This window comes from Amphiura filiformis, chromosome 17 (genome assembly GCF_039555335.1).
Source record: "Amphiura filiformis chromosome 17, Afil_fr2py, whole genome shotgun sequence".
In the NCBI taxonomy this organism is placed as follows: domain Eukaryota; kingdom Metazoa; phylum Echinodermata; class Ophiuroidea; order Amphilepidida; family Amphiuridae; genus Amphiura; species Amphiura filiformis.
In genome coordinates, this window is record NC_092644.1 from 49,924,351 (window position 1) to 49,947,726 (window position 23,376).

Genomic DNA, 23,376 nt, shown 5'->3' on the forward strand with positions numbered 1-23,376 from the left:
AGCCATACACTATGAGCATGGTGAACGTAGGGACAAGTTTTCTACTAAACCTATTGATTCAAAGGTAAGAATAGCCAGCCTGAGTCATAGCATAGCCATACACTATGAGCTTGGTGAACGTAGGGACAAGTTTCTACTAAACCTATTGATTCAAAGGTAAGAATTAGAGTTATTCTATTGTATAATGACCATAGAGTTTGCTCTGCGGACATTACATCCCCTTAAAATGAATTGATTTAATGAATTAAAGTGAATGGTCACATATTAGATTTTTCATGTTTCGCGATTGAAAATTGAAAAATCAAAACCTTGACCTTGACATTGATCATGTCTTTTGTTCTATTATATATGCAGTATGGGAAGAAGAGTTACACAGTGAAAGCACTAGCATTCTCACCGGATTCAACTAAGATAGCAGTGGGACAAACGGACAACATTATCTATGTCTATAAGATTGGGGATGATTGGTAAGTGTGTATGTGCTTTTCCAACTGCTGTTCACTCTTTATTTTTTCAAAATGTGACCCGCTCTGACAAAACCAGGAACAAGTAGCATTTTTGACATTTCATGATTTGAATAAAAATGTAAGCACTAGACAATCAGCTTTAAAATGATACCTAAATTATAAATAGCATCAATACTTTCCAACATTTTGTAAATGATACCTTGATATTATTTGCCAAATTTCTATTCTGAGTAATGGGCCAATTAGTTTCCTGCCTTACACAGGATTGAATAGGGATTATCATAATTCAACTGTTATTTGTTGATTAAATAAACCTCTTTTTAATAAGAACTTTCAAGGATTTGAAAGTCTACTTTGTCCCACAGTCAAATACCATGAAATTAAGAATTCCAAAATTTAATTATTTTTTTTGATGGGAATGTCATCTTTAAAGGCCTATGACTCAAAAACATGTCTGGCGACTTGTTCCGGGTTTTGTTGGAGCTGGTCACAAATATGAAAGATAAGATTACTTATTTAGAGATAAGCAAATAGATTTAGTAACTATGAAAAGAAATGAAAAGAACAAGTAGCAAATAAAAACCCCATACAGTAGATTTTTTTTCAGGGAATCACCCATTATCATGTGACAGCAGTATAATGTCGTGATGTTTACATGATGGATCTGGAAACCTTTTGAGAAATATAAGATGTGAGCATGAGTGAGTGAATAAAGGCATCACACAATCATGGGAGCAATGTGTATCGGATCCACATGCTTGCCATTTGTTTTTTAAAGGTTTCCATTACGCATAGCAATGTACTACAACTGTAACCTGATGAAGATAAGAGCGATGCCCGAAAATTTGAGAAATAGATTTACTTTATGGCATTATTTTCTACTTTTTTATTGTTTCTTTTCATTTTCAAATCTGTCATAGTTTTCACTGGTCGATCACATGCTAAACAAATAAATATTTTGTTCTTTATTGCATCTGCAGGGAATCCAAAAAAGTGATTTGCAACAAGTTTGTACAGCAGAGTGCAGTGACCTGTTTGATATGGCCTCCAGATCAGAATATTGTGTTTGGTCTAGCTGATGGCAAAGTTAGACAGGCAAACTCAAAGACCAATAAATCATCCACTATATATGGCACAGATTCATATGTAGTGTCTCTGGCACAGAAGTAAGTACACAAATGACAGGATAGTGTTGGGCTTAGATGGTGATATTTCTTCTGAAAAATAATGAACTCAACTTTTTGAGTGAAAGTACAAGTCATTTGCATCTATCAAGATGCCATGCGCAATTTATTGTCAATATTATTTCAGCATTTTGAGTCAAGAATAACAAGTTGAAATTGTATGGAAGTCATACATTATGCCCTATGGTCTTCTGTTAATCCATCTGCAAGCAATGTGAGTCTGTGTGTGAGATATTTCTTGTTTTTGCTTATTTTATGTTTCCTATTTATGAGAAAACATATTTCTTTGCTCCAGTAATTCAGGCAAAGGGATCCTGTCAGGCCATGCTGATGGTTCCATTGTGCGCTACTTCTTTGATGATGAAGGCTCGGGCGATTCTCAGGGCAAAATCTGTGTGCACACCTGTCCTCCGTATGCCTTGTGTTGGGCAAGTAACAGTGTGGTGGCAGCTGGATGTGACAAGAAGATACTGGTGTATGGTAGAGAAGGAAGGCTGACACAGCAGTTTGATTTCAGCAAAGATATAGATGAGCATGAATTTACTGTGGCTGTGAACAGTCCTAGTGGTCAGAGTGTGGTAGTAGGAAGCTATAATAGGTAAGAAAAAGCATTACAGTTTCACCATTTTACTGTTACTTTAGTTAGGCAAAAAAAAAATATGTTTGCTTGCCCTCGACTGACCGACCGTCTCTCGCGACCCAAAAACTTTTTTTTTGCAAAAAGTTTTTTTTTTTTCAATTTTTCTCATATATTACAAAATTCTGATTACGTAAAGGATTTTTACCGCATTCAAAACCTTTCATCGTTCTGTCAGACCTTGAAAAACGTAGTTTTAACATCATCCCCAGCATCTCATTCTGCAATTTGCAACTGAACCATGTAAAACTCCCAGAACAGTGCATAGCGGCATGGAACTAAACATTCTTTTTCGACCGTACAGACAATGCAAGAATAAATTGAATAAAATAAATTCGTTTAGACTGAAAAAAAACTACGAACCCTTTATTGTATTGTTTATAAATTAATTTTATAAACATCTAGTTGTCCATGATATAAAAATGATGTTTATTTCTATGTAAATCTGAATTTTTGACACGCTATTTCTATAAAGCACAAATGATACGGTCGATGTTGACAAGGCAACATGGCGGACGCGAATGACATTGCGCTGGCCGTGGTGGTGAAACATGGCAACAGTTCCACGTTTTTTGTTCTATTTTGTTTTATTTCTGCAGCTTTATTATTGTTCTTGAAGAGAATCAGGAAAAGAAATGAAAGATGTTTGTACCTTGAATGTGTTTTTGTTGTCTTGCTGCTGGCACAGTGTATAACATACATGTAAATCCGGAATATTCAACGTTTGGTACCTGGAAAAAAGACCATCTAAACAGGGACAGGAAAAAAAAAAGAAAAAAAAAACTTTTCCCGACCGACCGACCGACCCAATTTTTTTAATCAATTCGAGGAGAATTTTTTTAATCAACTGGAGAGGCGTTCCTATAGAGACAGACTTGGTATAAACTTGTGCATTCCATGCTTGACGATGGTCTTAATTTATGTGCACTTCTCAGTACATTTAATATTATTTTGTAAAGATGTTGAATTTTTTCAAATAGTAAAAACACATTATTTAAGAGATAAAAGAATAGTTAATGGCATTTATTGTAAGTATTGCTTCTTGTAGGTTGCGAGTATTCAACTGGGCTCCACGTAGAGGAATGTGGGAAGAGGCTAAGATGAAAGAAATTCTCAACCTGTATACTATCACTGCATTGGCTTGGAAGAAAGATGGCTCACGACTCACTGCTGTAAGTCTTGTTGTAAATGGGTTGAGTATGTTATACATCCTTTAATTGCATGGGTGTCTAATTATTACTGTGTGGTGTGCATTTATTATATATTGTTGAAAAACATTGAAATATAACGAGAATAAGACAAGTAGAAATTTTGGTGGGCAACTTGTGAAACATATTTGAAATAATGCCAACAGGAAAGTTGATAATCACTGTTGAAGATACATGTATTCCTGTTTTCAGCACTCTAAATCCAAGCTTTTTTTGTAAATTATTGCACAGTTTTTAAGAATTGCATTAATTGTAGTTAATATGACAAAAAACATGAATTTTAGAGAACCTTCAAATTTACCAGAACATTTATTTGTTATTGTAGTTTAAAATCAACTAATGTTCCATCAGCTAACATATTTTGAATAAGATGTCTCTTTTAGTTTCAGAGAGAAAATTTCAGAATGTGTTAAAACTGATTTTACATTGTTTGCATTTTAGGTCAATAATAATGAAAAGCAAACTGTAATAAAGTGTTACACATTTTACAACAGAATGTTTTACAATTTTGAAACCTTGAGTTGTTTGTTTGTGAAGAAAAAGTTAATGATATTGTCACATGTTATGCAGTGTTTTTAAACCAATATATGCCCTGAACTAGGATTGAGTACATTTTAGGTACATTTTCTATACTGTGCCCTGTATCAAGTTGAGAGTTGTTGAGGGTGTCACTGTGTGCAGATGGTTGTATAGTCAGTGTACAGACAAGTTGCCCTTCTACAAAGTCGCCCTTCTACAAAGTCGCCCTTCTACACTTGTGTATACGGCCAGCTTGATTAGGTTAGCATGCGCAATTTGAAACTACCACTACAAAATCCAACATGGCTTTACTCTAGACTTGAGATACGACACACTAAAGCTCATTGCCTCTTTCTTTCTTTAAAGTTGTTTTAATTTTAATTTTAATTTTTTAATGTTAGGGAACATTGTGTGGTGGTGTGGAGCTGTTTGATTGCTGTTTACGACGTTCAATTTACAAGAACAAGTTTGAGATGACTTACGTTGGCTTGAGTCAGGTTATCGTCAAGAATCTGTCCACGGGAACAAGAGTTGTGTTGAAGTCACACTATGGATATGAGGTAAGGGAATCAATTTGAAAGTGGTAACAGATCTTATCTTGTTTTGTCATGGGCTGAGTCAAGTCAGCATACCTGGACAAACTGTACTTATGGCTAACTTTTCCCCTGGACCTAGAGGGTGAGGTGTAGGTAACAGACCTTCTCTTTTCGATAAGGCCTGCTCAGGTTTGACTCGTCTGATACATGGAACCACCATTTATATGTGATACCTTACAAAATATTTTTTCTCGGTTTGGCATGATTTTTGTGTGTAGAGCATATTACATATTACTACACCTTGTCTGTGATTGGTCACCATGAGATCTGTTTTGCTGACTCATTGACATGTTAGCATTGCTTGGCCCATATCATCAAGGGTTGTACAGCTGACACAGACACAGAGAAGCACTTTGAAGAAAAAAAACCAGTAAAGTATTAAAGAACTAAAGCATATCCAATCCATTTCTTTCATTGAGAGAGTACATTTCCAATTAACAAATAAGCATCCACTACCGTAAAACCTTCTCTACTAGCATATAGAGTGCTTTTGATGAAAGCTAAATTAATCCAGGCGCCATCCATTGACAAAATTATAACATTATGGGAGTTTAAGCAAATAAATTACAGATACAAACATATACAAACAAGTGCTGTTGTAAGACCAATATATTGTATTTGCATATTCCCGCCTGTTTCGTTTTAATTTAGCTTTCTTCAAAAACACTCTATATGCTTGTAGACAAGGTTTTGCGGTATATCTGAGAACTTATGATTCAAAATTTGCATAGTTGTCTTTTTTCAGTAATCTAAAAGAATGTCTGAAGCTCTTAGAAGTAGGGAAAATTTAATTTACACTGCCATGTAACAGATTATTGCTCCTTCAAATAATGGAATTTCCCTGGAATTAAATGATACTCCACATGTACATTGATGTATGTTTTTGTACTAGGAATTTATCTTGGGTCTTGGGATGTGTTCTTGTGTTTTTCCACCTATCTGTGGGTATATTCTAGAAATTAAAAAATATGAGGAAACCTCTTGTTTTTTGGACAATTTCCATTTGTATAGGTAAGAATAAATTATCACTTTGAACTATATACTTCTCGTATTTCAGATTGATGAAGTTCGCATATTAGGTCATGACCGGTACATAGTAGCCCACACCACTGACACCATACTACTGGGAGATCTTAGCAGCAATAAACTGAGTGAGGTACCATGGCAGAATACAGGTGGTAACGAGAAGTTCTTTTTTGAGAATGAACATGTAAGTATTAAAGAAATTATATTAATTAGTAGTATATAAGGCAAAGGGAAATGCAGGTTGAAGAGGAACATGTAAGTAGAAGTTACAGAGGAATTACTCAAGTGTGTCTTTTCTTAAGTTAAAAGTAACACCATATACATATTTCTCAGTATACACAATCATATCAGGGAAATTTTTCAGGTTGCTGGCAATGCAACCCGTTGCTGGCAATGCAACCCGCATAAACACCCTAACACTACGCTCCACTTGAGACAAGACACGCTATAGTAGAAATAGGCTAAAGAGGAGCTGCCAAAACAGATTGTAAGTAGTTATCTGCCAATTTACGTAATGCTCTCATAGACAAACTATTGATTCCCTTTAAGAACATATTCACAGTTTTCATGGATCTTCAATGCAAGAACAAATTAACCATCTGATCATGTGACCTCATCAATATCCTAGAAAAAGAGTGTATAATTGGGTTAGGTTTTACAATCAGGTCCGCTACACAGAAGCTGTGTTTTATTCCGTGCATGATACATAACATACATGTATGGTAAGCGACTTCAGAGGGTGTTAGACAGGATGGTGTACCAGATTCTAAAATATTATACCTAAATTGTTTTTTAAACTAGCCTGAAATTTGTTATTATCAATTAGGTGTGCATGATATTCAATGCTGGAGAGTTATCACTGGTTGAATATGGCAACAATGAGATACTTGGATGTGTCAGGACAGAATTCACCAACCCACATCTGATCAGGTAATTTATAACAAATATTGCTGTTTTTTATATTCGAGAGTGTAGAGAGTGCATAGTCATATAGACCTTTTCATACGGAGTAATTCCGATAAAACCCGAAGCATGAAATAATTTCCCCAATCGCGCGCACAAAAAAGTACCTCTTCAGCATCATGTACAGTGCGAAGTCAATGTGTAACATGCATCATAACTACGATGAACTTTCGATGGTCAATTTAGGGATGAGAGAGGTACTTTTGCCAAGGATACTCAACATGCAATCATGCGTGTGGTGGTAGCGTTGGGAAGAGGTGATGCATGTAAACAAATCGTTCTGTAAAAAAAATTCAACTGACGAAAAATTACGGACATTTCTTCATCTCATTCCATTAGTATCTTATTGTTAAAAACTAAGTAGCTGAGGTGTTAGCTCAATATGCTAGGAAAATATTTCTCGCGATGACCATGTTCACATTGGCATAATAAGCTGTATTTTCGCGCAAAAGGGTATCGTAATTCATGACATTTCTTGTCCGCCAGTTTGGGTACAATTTGACCCCCTAGCTTACTGAATAAATAGCGCTGTTTTCCGAACTTTTCCGATCTTGATATGAAAAGGTCTATTGTGCTAAATATTCATAGGGCTCCTTCATGCTTATTAAAGTATTAAACAGTAAGTGTTCATTGATAAACAGCTAATCATTTTATTCTGTGGATTCAAGTAATCTTCTGATGTGTTTCAATTTTTTCTAATTAGTGTACGTCTGAATGAGCGCAAACAAATGGGAGTAGAAGACAACAAGAAGATGGCCTACCTAGTTGATTTGAAGACCATTGCCATCATGGATCTCATCATGGGATTCAATGTGGGCTCCTTTACACATGACTCAAGGGTAGACTGGCTGGAACTCAACGAGACTGCTAGCAAATTACTCTTTAGAGACAAGAGACTTCGGGTAGGTTTTTCTTGGTTTTTGACATACTTATAAGTTGTCTACGTATGGCCGCATCATTGTAACAGAGATGAATCACTGCTGCAAAACGCTATACCATTTTCACCCTGATGTGGCAGTTACGTCAACGTGATGATGCAACTGTTTCGCGTGCGCATCTAAGTGTCATCTTTAAGCGTGTGCATGTTCACAGCAGTGCTTTGAGCAAACACAAGCAATTATGTAACTGAGCCCAATGAAATGTATACGGACGTCACTGCCACATCAAGGTGGAAAATGGTATAGTGGTGAATAAGTCATCCCTAAAACGGCAGAGTAACTCCATCAAGCTCCCTCATGCTCAACTGCTAGTGATTTGATATTAAGTATGCCAGTAACAATGACTTTCCAGATAGAATAACCAGATGCAGGTGCAAAATAATGTTACCATGGTAGTAACTGCATGGTATAATTCAACCCCTAGTAAAGTATAATTAGATAAAATCATGGTGCTTGGAAGTCTACCAATTGCAATAGTCAGATACTCTCCAGGTGACATGAACCATCATTGAGGATAAGGCTCTTATGGTGCAGTTTGTAGCCATGAGTCTATGACTGCATGTGTGTAGCATCTCATCAGGTTCTTGTTATGATTGTTAAATTAACCCTGATATGTAACACAAACTTCCACGTACAGCAGATAACTATGAGGGATTTAAAATGCCTCCAAACAACTGAAATGGACAGTGTTGCTTTAAAGTTACACAAAGAAGTGACAGAATTAAAGATAATGTGTGAAATAAAATGAATGTGTAAGGACCATTAATTAATTTTTATGTTTTCCCTTTCACAGTTGCACCTGTTTAATATTGACACCCAGATCAAGACAACAATACTCAACTATTGCAGCTATGTCCAGGTAATTACCTTTAACTTGCATGATTCAATTCAACCTGTATGGTGTGTAGTGTATGGTTAATCAAAGAAATGTCACAGTGCTTTGTAAAAGCTACATTAAGTAAAGAAAGTTGCATGGAGAAATATTCTCACTCTTCTTCGTGTACGGTGCATCCCGCATATGTGAGTAGGCAAATAGAAGTACTGAATGTAGGTTGTGTTGAAATATATACAGATGGTGCAAGTAAAAAAAACATCTGCCAACTTAGTAAGCTGGATGCTAGCAATCCCATGCTGTAATGCTTCAACAGAAGGTACTGCTATGAGAGATGGAGTCAGGGCATTCCTTGATGATGTATAGAAAAAGAATATCTAGCTCCTGTGCTCAAGTTCTAAATGTTAAAATCATCCAAAACTGATATTCCATGTTTTCCGCTTCTTTTTCTTTCTAGTGGGTGCCGCAAAGTGATGTCGTAGTAGCACAGAACAGAGATACATTGTGTGTATGGTACAATATTGACCACCCTGAGAAGGTTACAATGTTCCCTATCAAGGTAATTATAGAACTACACTATAAAAAAAAAAGACCTTGTGGAAAACTACCATTGTCTCTTTTGATTGAGTTCTGCGCTTACAGTGTATTTCCTTTTCTAACTGATGTACTATAATGTTACTTTTGCCATGTCAATGAAAGTGAGAGTATGTTGAATGCTAAAAGTGAGCTGCTTTTGTAATTGTTGTGAAGAAAAGAGGGAGGATAATAAAAAGGATATAATAACAATTCTGAAAATATACCTAGGGAGGTCTTTGCACGTCAATGGAAAAACTGTTTTATTTGAAGAAATTGATTTAAATGTTACCCGGTCGTTGTGAATGATAATGAAATAAAATAAGATTTGATACAAGTTGCAACTATATTGGTATGTTTTATTTTCAAAGGAAAGAACAATAGGTGCAGTAAAAGGTTGTCCATATAATAGTTGTGAAAGTAATAGCTTACATTAGGTGTTCCAGTTGTGAACAGCAATATTGGTTTTAAAGGATGTGCTTTGAGTAAAATGCAATAACATGTCCTTCCTCCTTGCATCCATGAAAGCTATGCAAAAGCTTTCATAAAATTTCACAGAGTACCTTAAAATACATTTAGACACCTCAAATCATTGTAAAAAAAGACCTGCTTGATTATTGAAAAGACACCCAGCAAATTCCCAGATACATTTGTACCATTGTATTTGATATTGCGACAGGGGGACATAGTTGATCTTGAGAGAGCTGATGGTACAACTGATGTCATTGTGAAGGAAGGAGTGACCACTATATCATACACGCTAGATGAGGGCCTAATTGAGTTTGGTACAGCCATTGATGATGGCGATTTCTCAAGGTGAGTAAATGTCCAGTTTTGTGAATGGGAAGGAGGGTTGTTAGTAGCTTACTGGAGCTATTGAGCAGAGCAGCAATAAGGAGAGCTTTGGTGTGATTGTGTAAATAGATTAAGAGGATTTTTAAAACATTAATTTGTAATGCTATGATCAACTCGTAATAGTATTATTAAGTTTTTGTTACTACGCACATTAATTAACAACAGTGTGCACCAGTCACACAATACACAAAGTGCAGGTCCTGCACCCAACGCTGTGTATGCCATTCTATATCAATTCATGATGTTATGAGTCCTGCCTATTAGGAGCTAATTGTACTAGTATAGGGTATTTTAGGAGAGTGTCAAAGACGACATGGTTTCACTCTCCTGACATAATCTTGGTACATAAAGAAATGTACAGGTACATACAACAACAACAACAACAACAAAACCGCATTTTTATAGCGCCTTACGCATACACCTCAAGGCGCTGAACAAAAGTAAGACAAAAACCAATACATTACTAAAAACCCTTAATACCTTAATCGTACAGTTTACACATAAATATATATGAAATACACACTGGCATTAATTAAAAGTACACAAGATAATATGTTAAAAACCTGCAGCAGAATATATACAAAGCAGGCTCAATGCACAAAGTCAAAGTTCAAATGATGCAGATTGCACAAAAAATAAATTAAAATAAATCATTGTCGAACAGAAATGTCTTCAGAGCCGATTTGAACTGAGATATCAAGTCTATTGCACGGATGTGAGTGGGCAGCTGATTCCATAATTTTGGCGCTGAAACCGAAAACGCATACGATTGCCATATGTATACGTGCGCACGGAACCGAAAGTGGTGGTGGTTTTAGCAGACGTTGACTTGAAGAACGTAGTGAGCGAGTCGGTGTGTAGATGGTAACCAGATCAGTAAGATAAAGAGGTGCAAGTCCGTGGAGGATCTTGAATGTCAGAAGAAGAGCTCTAAACATGATCCGTTTGCGTACCGACAACCAATGGAGATCGCGAAGAATGGGACTCATGTGGACGCGACCCTAACACAGGTGACTAGCCGAGCTGCGGCATTTTGGATTCTCTGTAACCTATCAAGTTGAATTGAGGAAGTCCGTATAACAAGCTGTTGCAGCTATCTAAACGCGAAGTTACAAATGAGTGAACAAGCATTTCAACAGACGCCTGGTCGAGGTATTTTCTTAACTTGCCGATGTTGTAGAGAGCAAACGAGGCACTACGGCAGATGCTGCTTACATGCTGGGACAGAGTCATGTGATCATCAATGATGACGCCCAGATTCCGTGCAGTAGAAGAAGCAGGTACACTTGCATCACCCACACACACTGTGACGCTGTCGGTATCATGAATAAACCGAGAAGTGAGGTGTAAGATCTCGGTTTTGTTGTCATTAAGCATGAGCTTGTTGGTGATCATCCAACTTTTGATGTCACTAAAGAAATGTACACTTTTGGTAGGGACAGATAAAAAGTCATGTTTGATGATTGATAATGCTCTTTCTTTTAAAATTGTTATGATAATAACAATTCCACCCTGCTGGGTGCTTAAGGCATACAACCTGCCAGCCTAACACAATGTTTCATTGCCTCCCAACAGAGCGGTTGCCTTCTTGGAGACCCTTGAGATGAGCAGTGAGACGGAAGCCATGTGGAAAACTTTGAGCAAACTATCTCTTGAGAATAAGCAGCTTCATATTGCAGAGAGATGTTATGCAGCACTTGGTGATGTGGCCAAGGCCAAATTCTTGCATAATATCAATAAATTGGCTGCTGAGATGGCAGAAGAAGTGGTGAGTCTATGTAGTATATTCATTCATTCATTCATATTTTATTCATCAATCAATATCAAATACAGTATATATAAATACAAATAACATAGATCGATATGTATATATACAAATCAGTTTGAGTAATATTAAACAGTAAGATTATTGGTAAAAGCAATTATTAATGTAAGAATTAATACAAGTTGTATACCATAGCCATGTACTATATAATATATCTAACATGATTAGAAGTATAACTCAGGATATGGCAATAAAATAAAAAATAACGTTATACATGATAATATAGGTATCCAGGATAAAATAACAAGTTGACAAGATTATACAACTAAATTCATCAACATGAATAAATAGTAATTTGAACAGCTGAAGTGGTAAGATTTTACACTCTTACTTTTAGAGTGTTTGCCTGAAGCAAAATAATTAAGCAGTGTGCAAATATTTTACTTCAGAGAGAGTGATAGATATGGGTTTTAAAATTACAAAAATTGAACAAAAAATTTGAGTATTAGCTTGCTCAAAAGTTGCCATTTTGTATAGCTACAAAACAAGGATTCGATTATTTAATTTTGATATTTTGATATCTGCACACAGCTTTGTGGTTTTAGACAAAGGTTGTGCATTTTCCCCGGTGCAAATAGTTTTAGATTTATAAGTATATAACTTACGATAACAGTTATAAACTAATATTGCTTGTTTTCCTCCCCAAAGCTAGAAGTATGTTCAAATTTAATATTTGGTATTTTTCCAAAATACCATAGTATGTTGTTAATATATGCAGCAATCTTAGTAGGCGCATTCTCTGTCATTTCTTTTGCAGGGTGGTGATGGTACCAATTACTATGTAGTGAGAGCCAAACTGGCAGTACTCAATAAAGACTTCAAAGAGGCTGAAACTGTCTACCTTGAACAGGTGAGCTTAATTAGCAGCTTATTTTGGGAACATGAAGCACTGTATTGAAAAGATTCTACAAGAACAAAGCTATAACAGAAAATCTCCTTACCTGATAAAAACACTGGCTGCATGGGACTTACAGTTGTATTTTGACCCCAATTTTAAAAGCTATTATTTTTTAGGAAGAATGTCAACACATGATTTTTGAATTTCTTCAGAGAATTAGAGTGTCATCTCTTTTTCCCCAATGTTTTTTCTTGTTTTCTTCCTATCTTCATTTTTTTGTTGCAGCTATGATACAGGATGCAATGTTGCATTTTTTTTGCCAAATATCAAAAAAAAATTAGTACTATATTATTCTGGAATAGGGAGTAATTCCTGATTACCTTATTACATAGAAAACAACAAAAGTATACACAAGGCAGCCTTCGGGTGTACTGCATTTTACACCGCAACTCTTCTCTCCTTGTTAAATTACACTTTGTTTGCTTAATACAAAAGGCTGTAATATTTTTATACTGATTGTGTAATTCTGATGTGATATTACCTTGATAATAGAATGCAATAGATGAGGCAATGGAGATGTATCAGGAGCTACATAAGTGGGATGAAGCTATCGCAGTAGCTGAAGCTAAGGTAAGTTTGACTTCCATCAAACAAGAACAAAACAAACGTACACCTTGCCGCTTCTACTGGATAATGTAAAGAATAACCATTGGTGTAAGAGGCAATGACATTCCAATATGCGATTAATGCAGATCTAAATACAATGTACATTTGATAGATGCTTTATAAGTGTACATTGTCAGAGATTATATTTTTGTCTAAACCTTTTTGAGAAGTATTCAAACTATCTGGAGGTCCTGTTGTGCTTATGTGATTTATGTTGGGCAGAAAAATAACCTTGGTGGGTAAATTTTTATGCATTACTTCTACTGAGTAAAATACAAGCACAAGTCCACATTGTTATGAAGTATGGTTCTCGTTTGTTGGATGAATGTTTCATCAATCATTCTGAACATACTAGACAACTTTGAAGATGGTGTAGAAGACCATGCGTTGGATCCTCTAGAACAAAAAGAAAACAACAAAATGATAATTACAAGCATTGTTTAATATATATACATATTTATTTGCAAATGTTTTGTAGGGTCATCCGGAGCTAGAGAGCCTGCGTCGCAACTACTACCAGTGGCTTATGGACACCAGTCAAGAAGAGAGAGCAGGTGAACTCAAAGAGATAGAAGGTGACTACCATGCTGCCATCAATCTATACATGAAGGCTGGTATGCCAGCTAGGGCTGCTAGACTAGCTACTAGCCAAGAAGAATTGATCAGTAACAGGGATCTTATACAGCGTATTGCTGCTGCATTGATCAAGGGAGAATTCTATGAAAGGGTAAGTAGTAAAGTAAATATTCTGAATGTGATATTGGTAATTTACTATCAAAACAGGGCTACTAGCATGTATGACTGGCACTAGTGCAGCTATGCTGGCTATTAGCAAATAACATCAGTGTCAAATGCATTTCATATAGTAAATCAATTGTAAAAATATAGCATCCATGATCCTTGCCCACCCTGTCTGCCGCATTGATCAAGAAGGGGTTGGTTATAGTTGTTGCCTCGGGTAACACAGTGTGGTAGTGTTTCAGAAATCCGTCAACAATTCTTTGAAATACTACACTGTTTACCAGAAACCTCAATCTTGCACTTGCTGAGGCACATGCCCTGTTTAACACATCAAAAGTATTGGGACACACAATGTTACATTAATGAAGTAGGTGCAGGTATATTTCTTGAAGTGATTCAATCAACCAATCTCAACCCCGCTGCAAAAAAGTTCTCTTATAACAGGGGTAGGTAAGACAACATAGTAAAATGAATCAACCAAATCTGGATGTTTCTTATTCTTCTTTGACAGGCTGGTGACTTGTTTGAAAAGACACAGGATGATCAGAGAGCTCTGGAATGCTACCGCAGAGGAAAGTCTTTCAGGAGAGGTAAGATATTGATATCTCACCAGTAAAAATGGGACAACAGGAATAAGCAAATCTGGAAATAAAGAGAGAGACTGTTTAAGGCAGGTTCACTCTAGGTTAAGGCAGGTTCACACTATGATGAATAGGGAGGGTACTGCAAGCTACATTAAGCCGCGAATTGCAATTTTGAATTTCCCGCCAATCATCATGTGTTTCCTTCAATTGTCGCTGACGAATCCGCTAGTGACTGCAGACGGCCGAAATTATCAGTCGCGTCCATAGGCAAATTTTCAGCATGTTGAAAATTTTGTGGCAGCAATAAAATTAGTTGTGATTCCCTTCAGATTTTGTTGGAGACGGCAACCCTTATTTCTTTGACCTTTCCATGCAGTGCAAGGCCGTCAAGGTCGTTTTGAGGTCGTCACAATTTTGTTGGTAGTCTATGTCAACGACCATTGACGAAAAAACAACGGCAAGTGCTGTTAGCCTTGGGATCTTTGATGGACCATGGACCGATCGTTAGCCTGAGAGAACCTCTTGGCCTTCTTGGTGGGCACAAGTGGCATGTCATCTTCATGGTCAGTTGAGGAATGCATTTCTTGTACTTGTTGAGATCCTTGTTGAGTGGGCTCTTGATCCGATCCAGCATTACTGTGGAGAGGGGGATTTGGACTTCTGGGCCTAAAAATAAAAAGAACAAATTCTCCATTTTCAATCATTTATGACATAGGGCAAAGTTTGCAGGAAATATTGAAGGCAGTTTTTGGCTACACACAACATTCAAAACAAGCCATTTTTTACAGGAAACCAGGAAAACTAAACTACACATTTGAACTTTCTCACAACACACGTAGCAGTAGGCAATATTTTACAAGCAAGAACAACACCAAACTTACCAAGCATCTATGTCTGAATGCAGGCTAGAAACAGGGCGGTGGGTACCTGTCTCACATGGCTGTGTTGCTGTCTGTGAGGGCTGGTACTGGCTGGCCTGGATCAGTTAGAACTGGCTTTGGAACTAGCCTCATGACTGGCAGAGGCCCTCTCCTCATTATCAGATCCAGAGTCTACATTAGTTTCCTTGGCTTTTCTTGTGGATATATTCTACCTTGTGTTACCACGTCTCTTTCCTCTGCTTCCCCTTCCTCTTCTAGACATAGTAGAGCTCTCTGAGATGGTAAAATGCAAAGTAAAAATGTAAAAGTTAGTAGATTCTTCTCAAGTACAGCACAACGTATGTTTGAGTGGATGACGAGAACATTGTGAAGAGTGGGAACGCCAAAGCGGACTACACGACCCACAAACAGGCTTATATGTCGGCCGCTGAGTCACGTTATCGTCGCCGCAAGGCACTGTCAGCCGCCCCAATATTGTAAAAAGAACTAGGTCATGCCTGCGTCATGCGATGCTAAGCAGATTGATAGGTGAATGAGATGCTGAATCTGCTGATGATGTGATTCAATTAGCTTTAAACTGCCCCAAATCGGGCCATGCGAAAGGTTTTGCAAATAGATGTAATTTCTTGAAACCAAGTTTTCTTCCTTTGTTCATTGTTACAGCTGTTGAACTGGCTCGTGTTGCATTCCCAAGTGAAGTGGTACGTCTTGAAGAGGAATGGGGAGATCATCTAGTGTCACAGAAACAACTTGATGCTGCTATCAACCACTATATAGAAGCAGGGTAAGATTAGGATTTGACTTTAAAGGGGAAATTTTGTGTGGGGGGTTTATTTTTATTTGGTGCTTTTCACTGCTAATTTTAGAAACACAATTCTAATCTGTTATTAAAAGAAACGGCGTACTACATTGTGCGTGTAAAAACATATTACTGCTAAAATAGTTGCCAATACAGATGATTGAGAGTATACACAGTGTTATTGGCAATATGGTATTCTGAAAAAGTTATGTGTCGCCGTAATGGCACACTTTAAAGTCTGTTAACAATTTAGGAGCATGTGAGACAGATATTCAGTGCAATATAACACAATGGTACATCATAATAATTAAAAATAACATACATTTATAAAGTGCTGTAATGCACAAACCTCTATGCACTGAAAAAATGAAAACATTTGATAGTAAGAAGGAAAACCAAACAAGTTATAATTTATAAAATTTTACTAGAACTTATGTACACACAAATAATTTGTAAAAACAAAAAGAGTCATAAGGTTGAGAACAGATGAGTCTTAATTTAGCACAGTTGTAAAGTTATTAAGTGAGTTTGCTTGGTGGACTTGAATAGGTATAAGAGTTCCAGAGTGATAGTGACACCTGTTTCTTTAGTGGGTAGATTTCTTTTTGACATAGGGTGTATGGAGGGTTGTGTACAATCCATGATGTTGTCCTTTTGAATACCAGAACCAGATGCAGACGTCACCTGTACATATTAGCTATTTACATTGTTTGTCTTTTTCTCACTTGTTAGATCCTCTAAGAAAGCAATAGAAGCTGCTATCCAATCTCACCAATGGAACAAAGCTGTACAGATTATAGAGATACAGGACCCAAGTGTAGGAGAACGCTACTACCCAAAGATTGCACAGCATTATGCTACCGTCAGAGACTTTGAGGTATGTATTGTTTGTATGTTTAATTCCCGGACGTACTTTTATGGCTGCTTGTGTTGCGTAAATACTTGCAGAAGCTCAGACACACTACATGGATACATCATCATATCGCGTGGTTGGTAATTACAAAATTATTCATGTGTACATTACGCCATCATATGCTTATATGATTTGTGTTGCTCTCATATTTATGTTCTGTCCAAGAATCATACAGACAGCTGTATTGATTTACACCTGTTTGAATGATTAACACCAATTTGAAGTTTTAAATTTTAAATTTTTAAGTTTGAATTAAATAGCTCATACGACAAACCGTAGTGGTACAAATGGCCTCAATTAAATGTGTTGCATCCAGGCAGTGTACTGAAAACTGCAAGAAAATAAATAAATCCCAAGTTCAAGATGTACAAAATGTTGTGCTTTGTGAAGAAAGTGTAACCAATTTTTTTTCATATAAATTAATTTCAATAATTTCATAAACCATTCTGTCCTATTATACTTGTTACAAAATAAATCATTATTTTTCAAAAGTGTTTTTTTTTAAAGTCTTGTTTTGTTGTTTTTACAATTTTCAGAGAGCGGAACGATACTATGTACAAGCTGGTCTGACTAAGGAAGCTATAGAAATGTACACAGCAGCAGGCAAATGGGAGGCAGCACACAAGGTAAGTTGATGGTTGAGTCAGATTACCAGGTACAGATTCACAAAGCCATAAGCATGAGTCCTGTGGCCAGATGAGATACGATAATTCTAGTAGCACTCCACCATGTCTGAGCTCCTTAGCACACCTAGAAGCAGAATTATTGCTTCATGTGATTTGGACTTGCAACTTTGAAGTTGATATTCTTTCATCAGTAGTCACCATGGGAAACAAAATTGTAACATGCTGTATTCACAGAATGATCAGTGCTAAGAAGATGTAATATCAAGTTTGCTTTTATTAGGCACATAAAAGACATTCTATTATTTGACTAAATCAAGTGATTATCAATACCAGTACACATGCTTTATGCAAATGTATGGTTATCAATATTTGCTACAAGCACAAGGACACATCTTAGTGCCTTTTTAATGTTAAGTATGTGCAGCAATCATGAACTGTAACTTAAAATCAGTGCGTCATACATCCAAGAAGACAAGTCAAAGGTGCAGAGCATCAGTCTCCAAGTCATATTGGTTCCATAATTATTTGAAATACCATTTCTCGAAAGTTTAAATTATTTTTAATGCTTTGAGAGAACTTATGGTTTGATGGAATTTTAAAATATTACTTTGTTTTGCTCTTGAAGTTGGCAGTTACTTGTATGAAGACTGAGGATGTTGCGGTGCTGTATATAAGTCAAGCTCAACAACTTGAGAGTCAAGGCAAATTCAGAGAAGCTGAGAGGTAAGAGTTCTATACACTGTCAAACACTATTAAAACAAGGATCGTTCGATCAACAACCTATCCCCATTTTTCCTCCATCAAATTTGAGATTTTTGTATCAGTCAAAAGCCTCTTTTTGTTGCATTGACTCAGTGAAATAAATAAGACATAGTGTATATAAATAAGACATAGTGTGTGATATTTGTAGAGCTATGATGTATGAAGTATAATCATTTGTGTTTAAAAGAGCCTTCAGAAAATGACCAAAAGTTTTTTTAAGGAAAACCATGAATTTTAAATTTCTTACCGTTTTGGCCAAGTTTCAAACAAACAAAAAATGGGAAAGGAACATAAATGAATGCAGTAGATATTTTATTTGTTTACATTTATATCATATCACTTGACAGGTTGTATCTAACAGTTGATGAGCCAGACCTAGCTATCACTATGTATAAGAAACAGCGTCAATATGACCATATGGTGAGACTTGTGAAACAACATCATCCTGATCTACTCCAAGACACACACCTGCATCTAGCAAAGGTAAATATATGTTTCAGATAAACTGCAACAGTCATTTCAAAAGTTTGTGTGTGTCATTAAAAGGTTTTTTGTCCCGTGACTGTGTATTGATAAACGTCAAAATCTAAGTGTGAGTGGGTCTTGTGCAATTGCACAACTGCATGTCTTCCCACCCTGCACTCATATGTAAGCAGGTGATCAAACTGACTGACAAGTCCATTTATTAAATACAACATGCTAATGTAAAACTTATCATTGTGCACGCAGGAATTGGAGAATGATGGAAACCTTCGTCAAGCAGAACATCATTTTGTGGAAGCCAAAGATTGGAAAGCAGCTGTTACAATGTACAGAGGACAAGATCTGTGGGATGAAGCTTATAGGGTATGTTATCTCTACAAAATTATGCTGAGTTTGTTTGATACTGTCTCTTACTGTACACCACAGGCTGTCAAAAATTTAGGTTTTGGTATCAGCAGAAAGAGTACACTCTCAAGAGGTGTTAGTTGATCAAAATATTAAGCATGTTATTATATTAATGATAATATTTAGTTATAAAAGGCAATGAGTAATGACATTGTTTAAACTGACAGTCCTATCATTTCCACCATTACTTGTGATAAAAATGTAGAAAAAAAAGTAGTCATATATTTTTTAATTTCAAAAATCCCAATATTTTGATAAAAAATTATTTCTTGATCACAAAATCTTAAGTGCTACACTAAAGCATCAGGAGGGTTCATTATAGAAGAATAAGTTATTAAACTATAATTTTCACAATAATTTCTCTTACCTTACTTAAACAGGTTGCTAAAGCTCATGGTGGTGTGAATGCATCTAAACAAGTTGCCTATTTGTGGGCAAAGAGTCTTGGTGGTGACTCTGCTGTGAAACTACTCACTAAGTTTGGACTCTTAGAAGCAGCCATAGATTATGCCACTGAAAACTGGTAAGTTTATGAAGAGGTTGCTGGTTCAAATCTGACATTGTTTGCAATGCCTTTGTTACTTGGGCAGGTGCAAAAACAGATGACTATGACAGATATTTGTATTTAAATGTTATCCCTTTGTATTAGGCTGTTCCAGTTGATATCTGTACACCCCATATGGAAGACATGGCCTTATCATCCTCCCACACAGGGGGGTGTAGATTTCAAATGGAGTCACCCATTCAGGTAATCCCATTTGAAATTCACATTCCTGTGGGAGATTAGAGGGTGTATGAATTTTAACATAATAGCCCATTGTGCAAAATGACATGAGCAATGTCACTTTCTGCGGGACAAATCTATTTTTGCCATCTTTCCTGCTTTCACTCAGTACTGTGTGTACAGACCTTCACAGGGTGTAGAGATTGATTATAATGAAATCTAGGATTTATTTCTTGTGAAGAAACCACAAGAATTTAAAGTATTTTTTAATGTAAATATGTGAATTGTGATCAATATACAGCAAATACAATGAAATGTGTATCATCTCAGTAAATATATACTATACAGTGCAGTGGCTTTAATTGTTAAAATATATACCAAATGGTTTTTTTTTTTTGATATCCGTAGTGCCTTTGAGTTTGCCTTTGACTTGGCCCGTACTGCAATGAAAACCAAGATGCCTGATATTCACATGAAGCATGCTATGTACTTGGAGGATGAAGGCAAATTCTCTGAAGCTGAAGCTGAGTTCATCAAGGCTAGTAAACCAAAAGAAGCAGTGCTTATGTAAGTATATTACTTAACCAGATTGATTTCCACACGTAATCCTCTATGAAATCAATTTTTGCCGGAAGCTCAAATCGTTATTAGCGACATTAGATGCATTCCCCTTTGTACACCTCACATATTATGGAATGTTGTGTATTAATGTGATGAAATGTAATGGTGAAATATGTAAATGAAGTAAGAATAAGTGTATTATCCACTTGATATTTCCTTACTAGGTATGTACACAATCAAGACTGGGACTCGGCTCAGCGTATCGCAGAGGAACATGACCCTGACAGCGTGTCAGATGTACTCATTGGTCAGGCCAGGTTTGCATTTGAACAGAAGGAATTCCAGAAAGCTGAAGCATTCTTACTGAGAGCACAAAGACCTGAGCTTGCAGTCAAATATTATAAGGTCAGTTGTTATCAAATATTAACATGTTACTTGATCTGATCCAATCAGGCACAAGGCTGTAAATTTGAAATTGTAGGCATACATAGGGAGAAAAAAGAGGCCAGCATCAATAATTGACCATGCAAATGTTAACTGAACTCAGATGAGATGAGACTTAGTTGCTATTGACAAGGAAACGTACATCAATCCATATCCAAATACCAGTACTATACCAGAAATTATAAAAGCAGAGGTTCCATTTGCAAGAAAAGATGTTTACAAATAAAAATATTCCTCAAGAACAAGCAAAATTTTGAATACCATGTTGGGAAGATGCTTCTAAATCAGCCAGCCAGCAACTTCAAGCATACACAGAAAGACACATTGTAAGCACGCAACCCACACAAAGATGTACCACCCTGCTGACTAAAACTTCAGTCGTTAAAATATGTGAAGATCATAGATATGTATAAAAGTTTTTAAACTTTACAACCAAGTATGCTAGGGGTGCTAAAGAGGTCTATAATAGTATAATTGATTATTGAAGAAGCTGGTGATAATAATAGGCCAATTTTTAAAACTGTATCCTTTAGCCTTATTGGATCAGCTTGTGTCACTGTGACACAATCTGGTCCATGGAGGCCAAACGGTGGCAAATTTGAAATTGAGATAAAGAGAAGGTAAGAATTATAGTAACTCTTAATTTTCAAATATGCCTCCTTTGTCCTCCATGGACCAGATCATGTTCCTTATGCTAATGAAACGAGTAATTTAGTGCTCCATTTTTAAAGCATCATGTTTTGTATCTGATAACCAATATTAAATTTTCTTTTTCTCAGAATGCGGACATGTGGCAAGATGCATTACGTGTATGCAAGGAATACATTCCACATAAACTTGAAGAATTACAAGATGAATATGATAGAGAAGTATTGCAACGAGGAACAAGGTATGAGCATCATGCTATTGACTTTATCAATGTTTGTTTACTGTCCCTGATTTACAAACTCTGGTGTAATTTGAACCCCAATAAAATTTCTCAACCTGCTTGAATAATGCAAATGTTAATGCCCAGTAAGTTGTCAAGGTACATGTAAATTCATGCTTGAAGATTCTCTACCTGGCCATGGTGTGTTTTTTTAACTTATTCAAAGTGCAAAAATTAATAGAGTACTGATACTATAATGATATGTTAACAAGTGTAAGACGTCTGCATATTAAACTTGTGTCACAACACACTTTGCGAGTTTGAATTCTGCAATTTTGATTGACCTTCTTTTAACATACATATTTTGATCAACACCAGTGTGTAATATCACTTACTTTACAAGACCCAATATCAGATATATTCATATCAGTAAACAGAGTTATAAGGTCTCCATATTACGAACAGGTACAAGAGTGTATGCTTGTACAGAGGTTTGTACAGTGATCTGATTCATATCAACGTGTCTATTAAACCTTTGGATGTTTTGTATCATACATAGTGCTTACCTTATTATCTTTTTTGTGTATGTGGAATACAGAGGTGTAGAAGCTCTTGTAGGCCAGGCGAAAGAATGGGAAGCATCAGGAGAATATGCCAGGGCTGTAGACTGCTACTTGAAAGTCACTAATAAACAAACACAAGATACTAGAATACTGGAGAAATGTTGGTCAAAGGTAAGTCTATGTGGTGTGTGGGTGTAGTGGGGGTTCTTACCTAAGGTACATTGTGGGGTGATTAATACCTACAAACCGACATTACGGGGTTTTTGGACTTGTGGGGGTAGGTATACCTATAGGCATGGTTATAAATATCACCGCATAACGTTTATGTCCTTATGGGGGTGAAAAGTGTATGTATGTACGTAACAACCAACATTATGTGTTGATCTGTACGTAGGAACTGACGTTATGGCGTTTATACACACAACCCCACAATGTTTGTATGTAAAAAACCCACAATGTATGGGGGTGTGTGGGGGTGTGCATGTTTACCTGCAATCAAGGAAACATGCTTTTTCACATTCAAGCCATGGTCCTAGCTGCAAATGAGAACTGTTTGCAAAGGTCTGTAGTAGGTCCTGATTGCATTCCAAATACACCTGAGAGATACGCCTGCTACTATGCATTGAAGATACCGACCTCTGGTGTTTTTCGTACTGTGTGTGATACACAGCTAAACACACACAAAAATCTTGCCATTTTGGTCCTCAGTTTGGCGATTAAATGTAAATTCAAACATTTCCCCGATGTCCAGCAAAACAAAATATCTGTGGTTGCATGCAAGCATAGGTAGATGTGGGTGTGTGTGTGGTGTGCATGTGTTTAGATAACATGGTTGAGTATTATGCACTTCTGTCTCCATCATATGGATCTGTTTTTGTAACATGTTCATAATAAG

General features: G+C 36.4%; 1 protein-coding gene across 1 annotated transcript in view; it reads left to right on the forward strand.

Annotated features, from left to right (window-relative positions):
- The window catches only part of LOC140137923 (intraflagellar transport protein 172 homolog), a 47,978-nt gene that overhangs the window by 17,912 nt on the left and 6,690 nt on the right, over nucleotides 1-23,376 (forward strand). Inside the window, exons 3-29 of the mRNA XM_072159726.1 lie at nucleotides 355-467; nucleotides 1,448-1,633; nucleotides 1,947-2,249; nucleotides 3,337-3,460; nucleotides 4,417-4,575; nucleotides 5,669-5,821; nucleotides 6,464-6,567; nucleotides 7,304-7,502; nucleotides 8,332-8,397; nucleotides 8,828-8,929; nucleotides 9,623-9,759; nucleotides 11,374-11,566; nucleotides 12,381-12,473; nucleotides 13,014-13,091; nucleotides 13,606-13,854; nucleotides 14,380-14,458; nucleotides 15,997-16,117; nucleotides 16,865-17,009; nucleotides 17,582-17,671; nucleotides 18,297-18,394; nucleotides 18,781-18,916; nucleotides 19,163-19,279; nucleotides 19,702-19,844; nucleotides 20,454-20,612; nucleotides 20,831-21,011; nucleotides 21,830-21,939; nucleotides 22,517-22,652. Coding sequence (XP_072015827.1) covers nucleotides 355-467; nucleotides 1,448-1,633; nucleotides 1,947-2,249; nucleotides 3,337-3,460; nucleotides 4,417-4,575; nucleotides 5,669-5,821; nucleotides 6,464-6,567; nucleotides 7,304-7,502; nucleotides 8,332-8,397; nucleotides 8,828-8,929; nucleotides 9,623-9,759; nucleotides 11,374-11,566; nucleotides 12,381-12,473; nucleotides 13,014-13,091; nucleotides 13,606-13,854; nucleotides 14,380-14,458; nucleotides 15,997-16,117; nucleotides 16,865-17,009; nucleotides 17,582-17,671; nucleotides 18,297-18,394; nucleotides 18,781-18,916; nucleotides 19,163-19,279; nucleotides 19,702-19,844; nucleotides 20,454-20,612; nucleotides 20,831-21,011; nucleotides 21,830-21,939; nucleotides 22,517-22,652 — 3,774 coding nt within the window. The remainder of the gene's footprint in view (nucleotides 1-354; nucleotides 468-1,447; nucleotides 1,634-1,946; nucleotides 2,250-3,336; nucleotides 3,461-4,416; nucleotides 4,576-5,668; nucleotides 5,822-6,463; nucleotides 6,568-7,303; nucleotides 7,503-8,331; nucleotides 8,398-8,827; nucleotides 8,930-9,622; nucleotides 9,760-11,373; nucleotides 11,567-12,380; nucleotides 12,474-13,013; nucleotides 13,092-13,605; nucleotides 13,855-14,379; nucleotides 14,459-15,996; nucleotides 16,118-16,864; nucleotides 17,010-17,581; nucleotides 17,672-18,296; nucleotides 18,395-18,780; nucleotides 18,917-19,162; nucleotides 19,280-19,701; nucleotides 19,845-20,453; nucleotides 20,613-20,830; nucleotides 21,012-21,829; nucleotides 21,940-22,516; nucleotides 22,653-23,376) is intronic.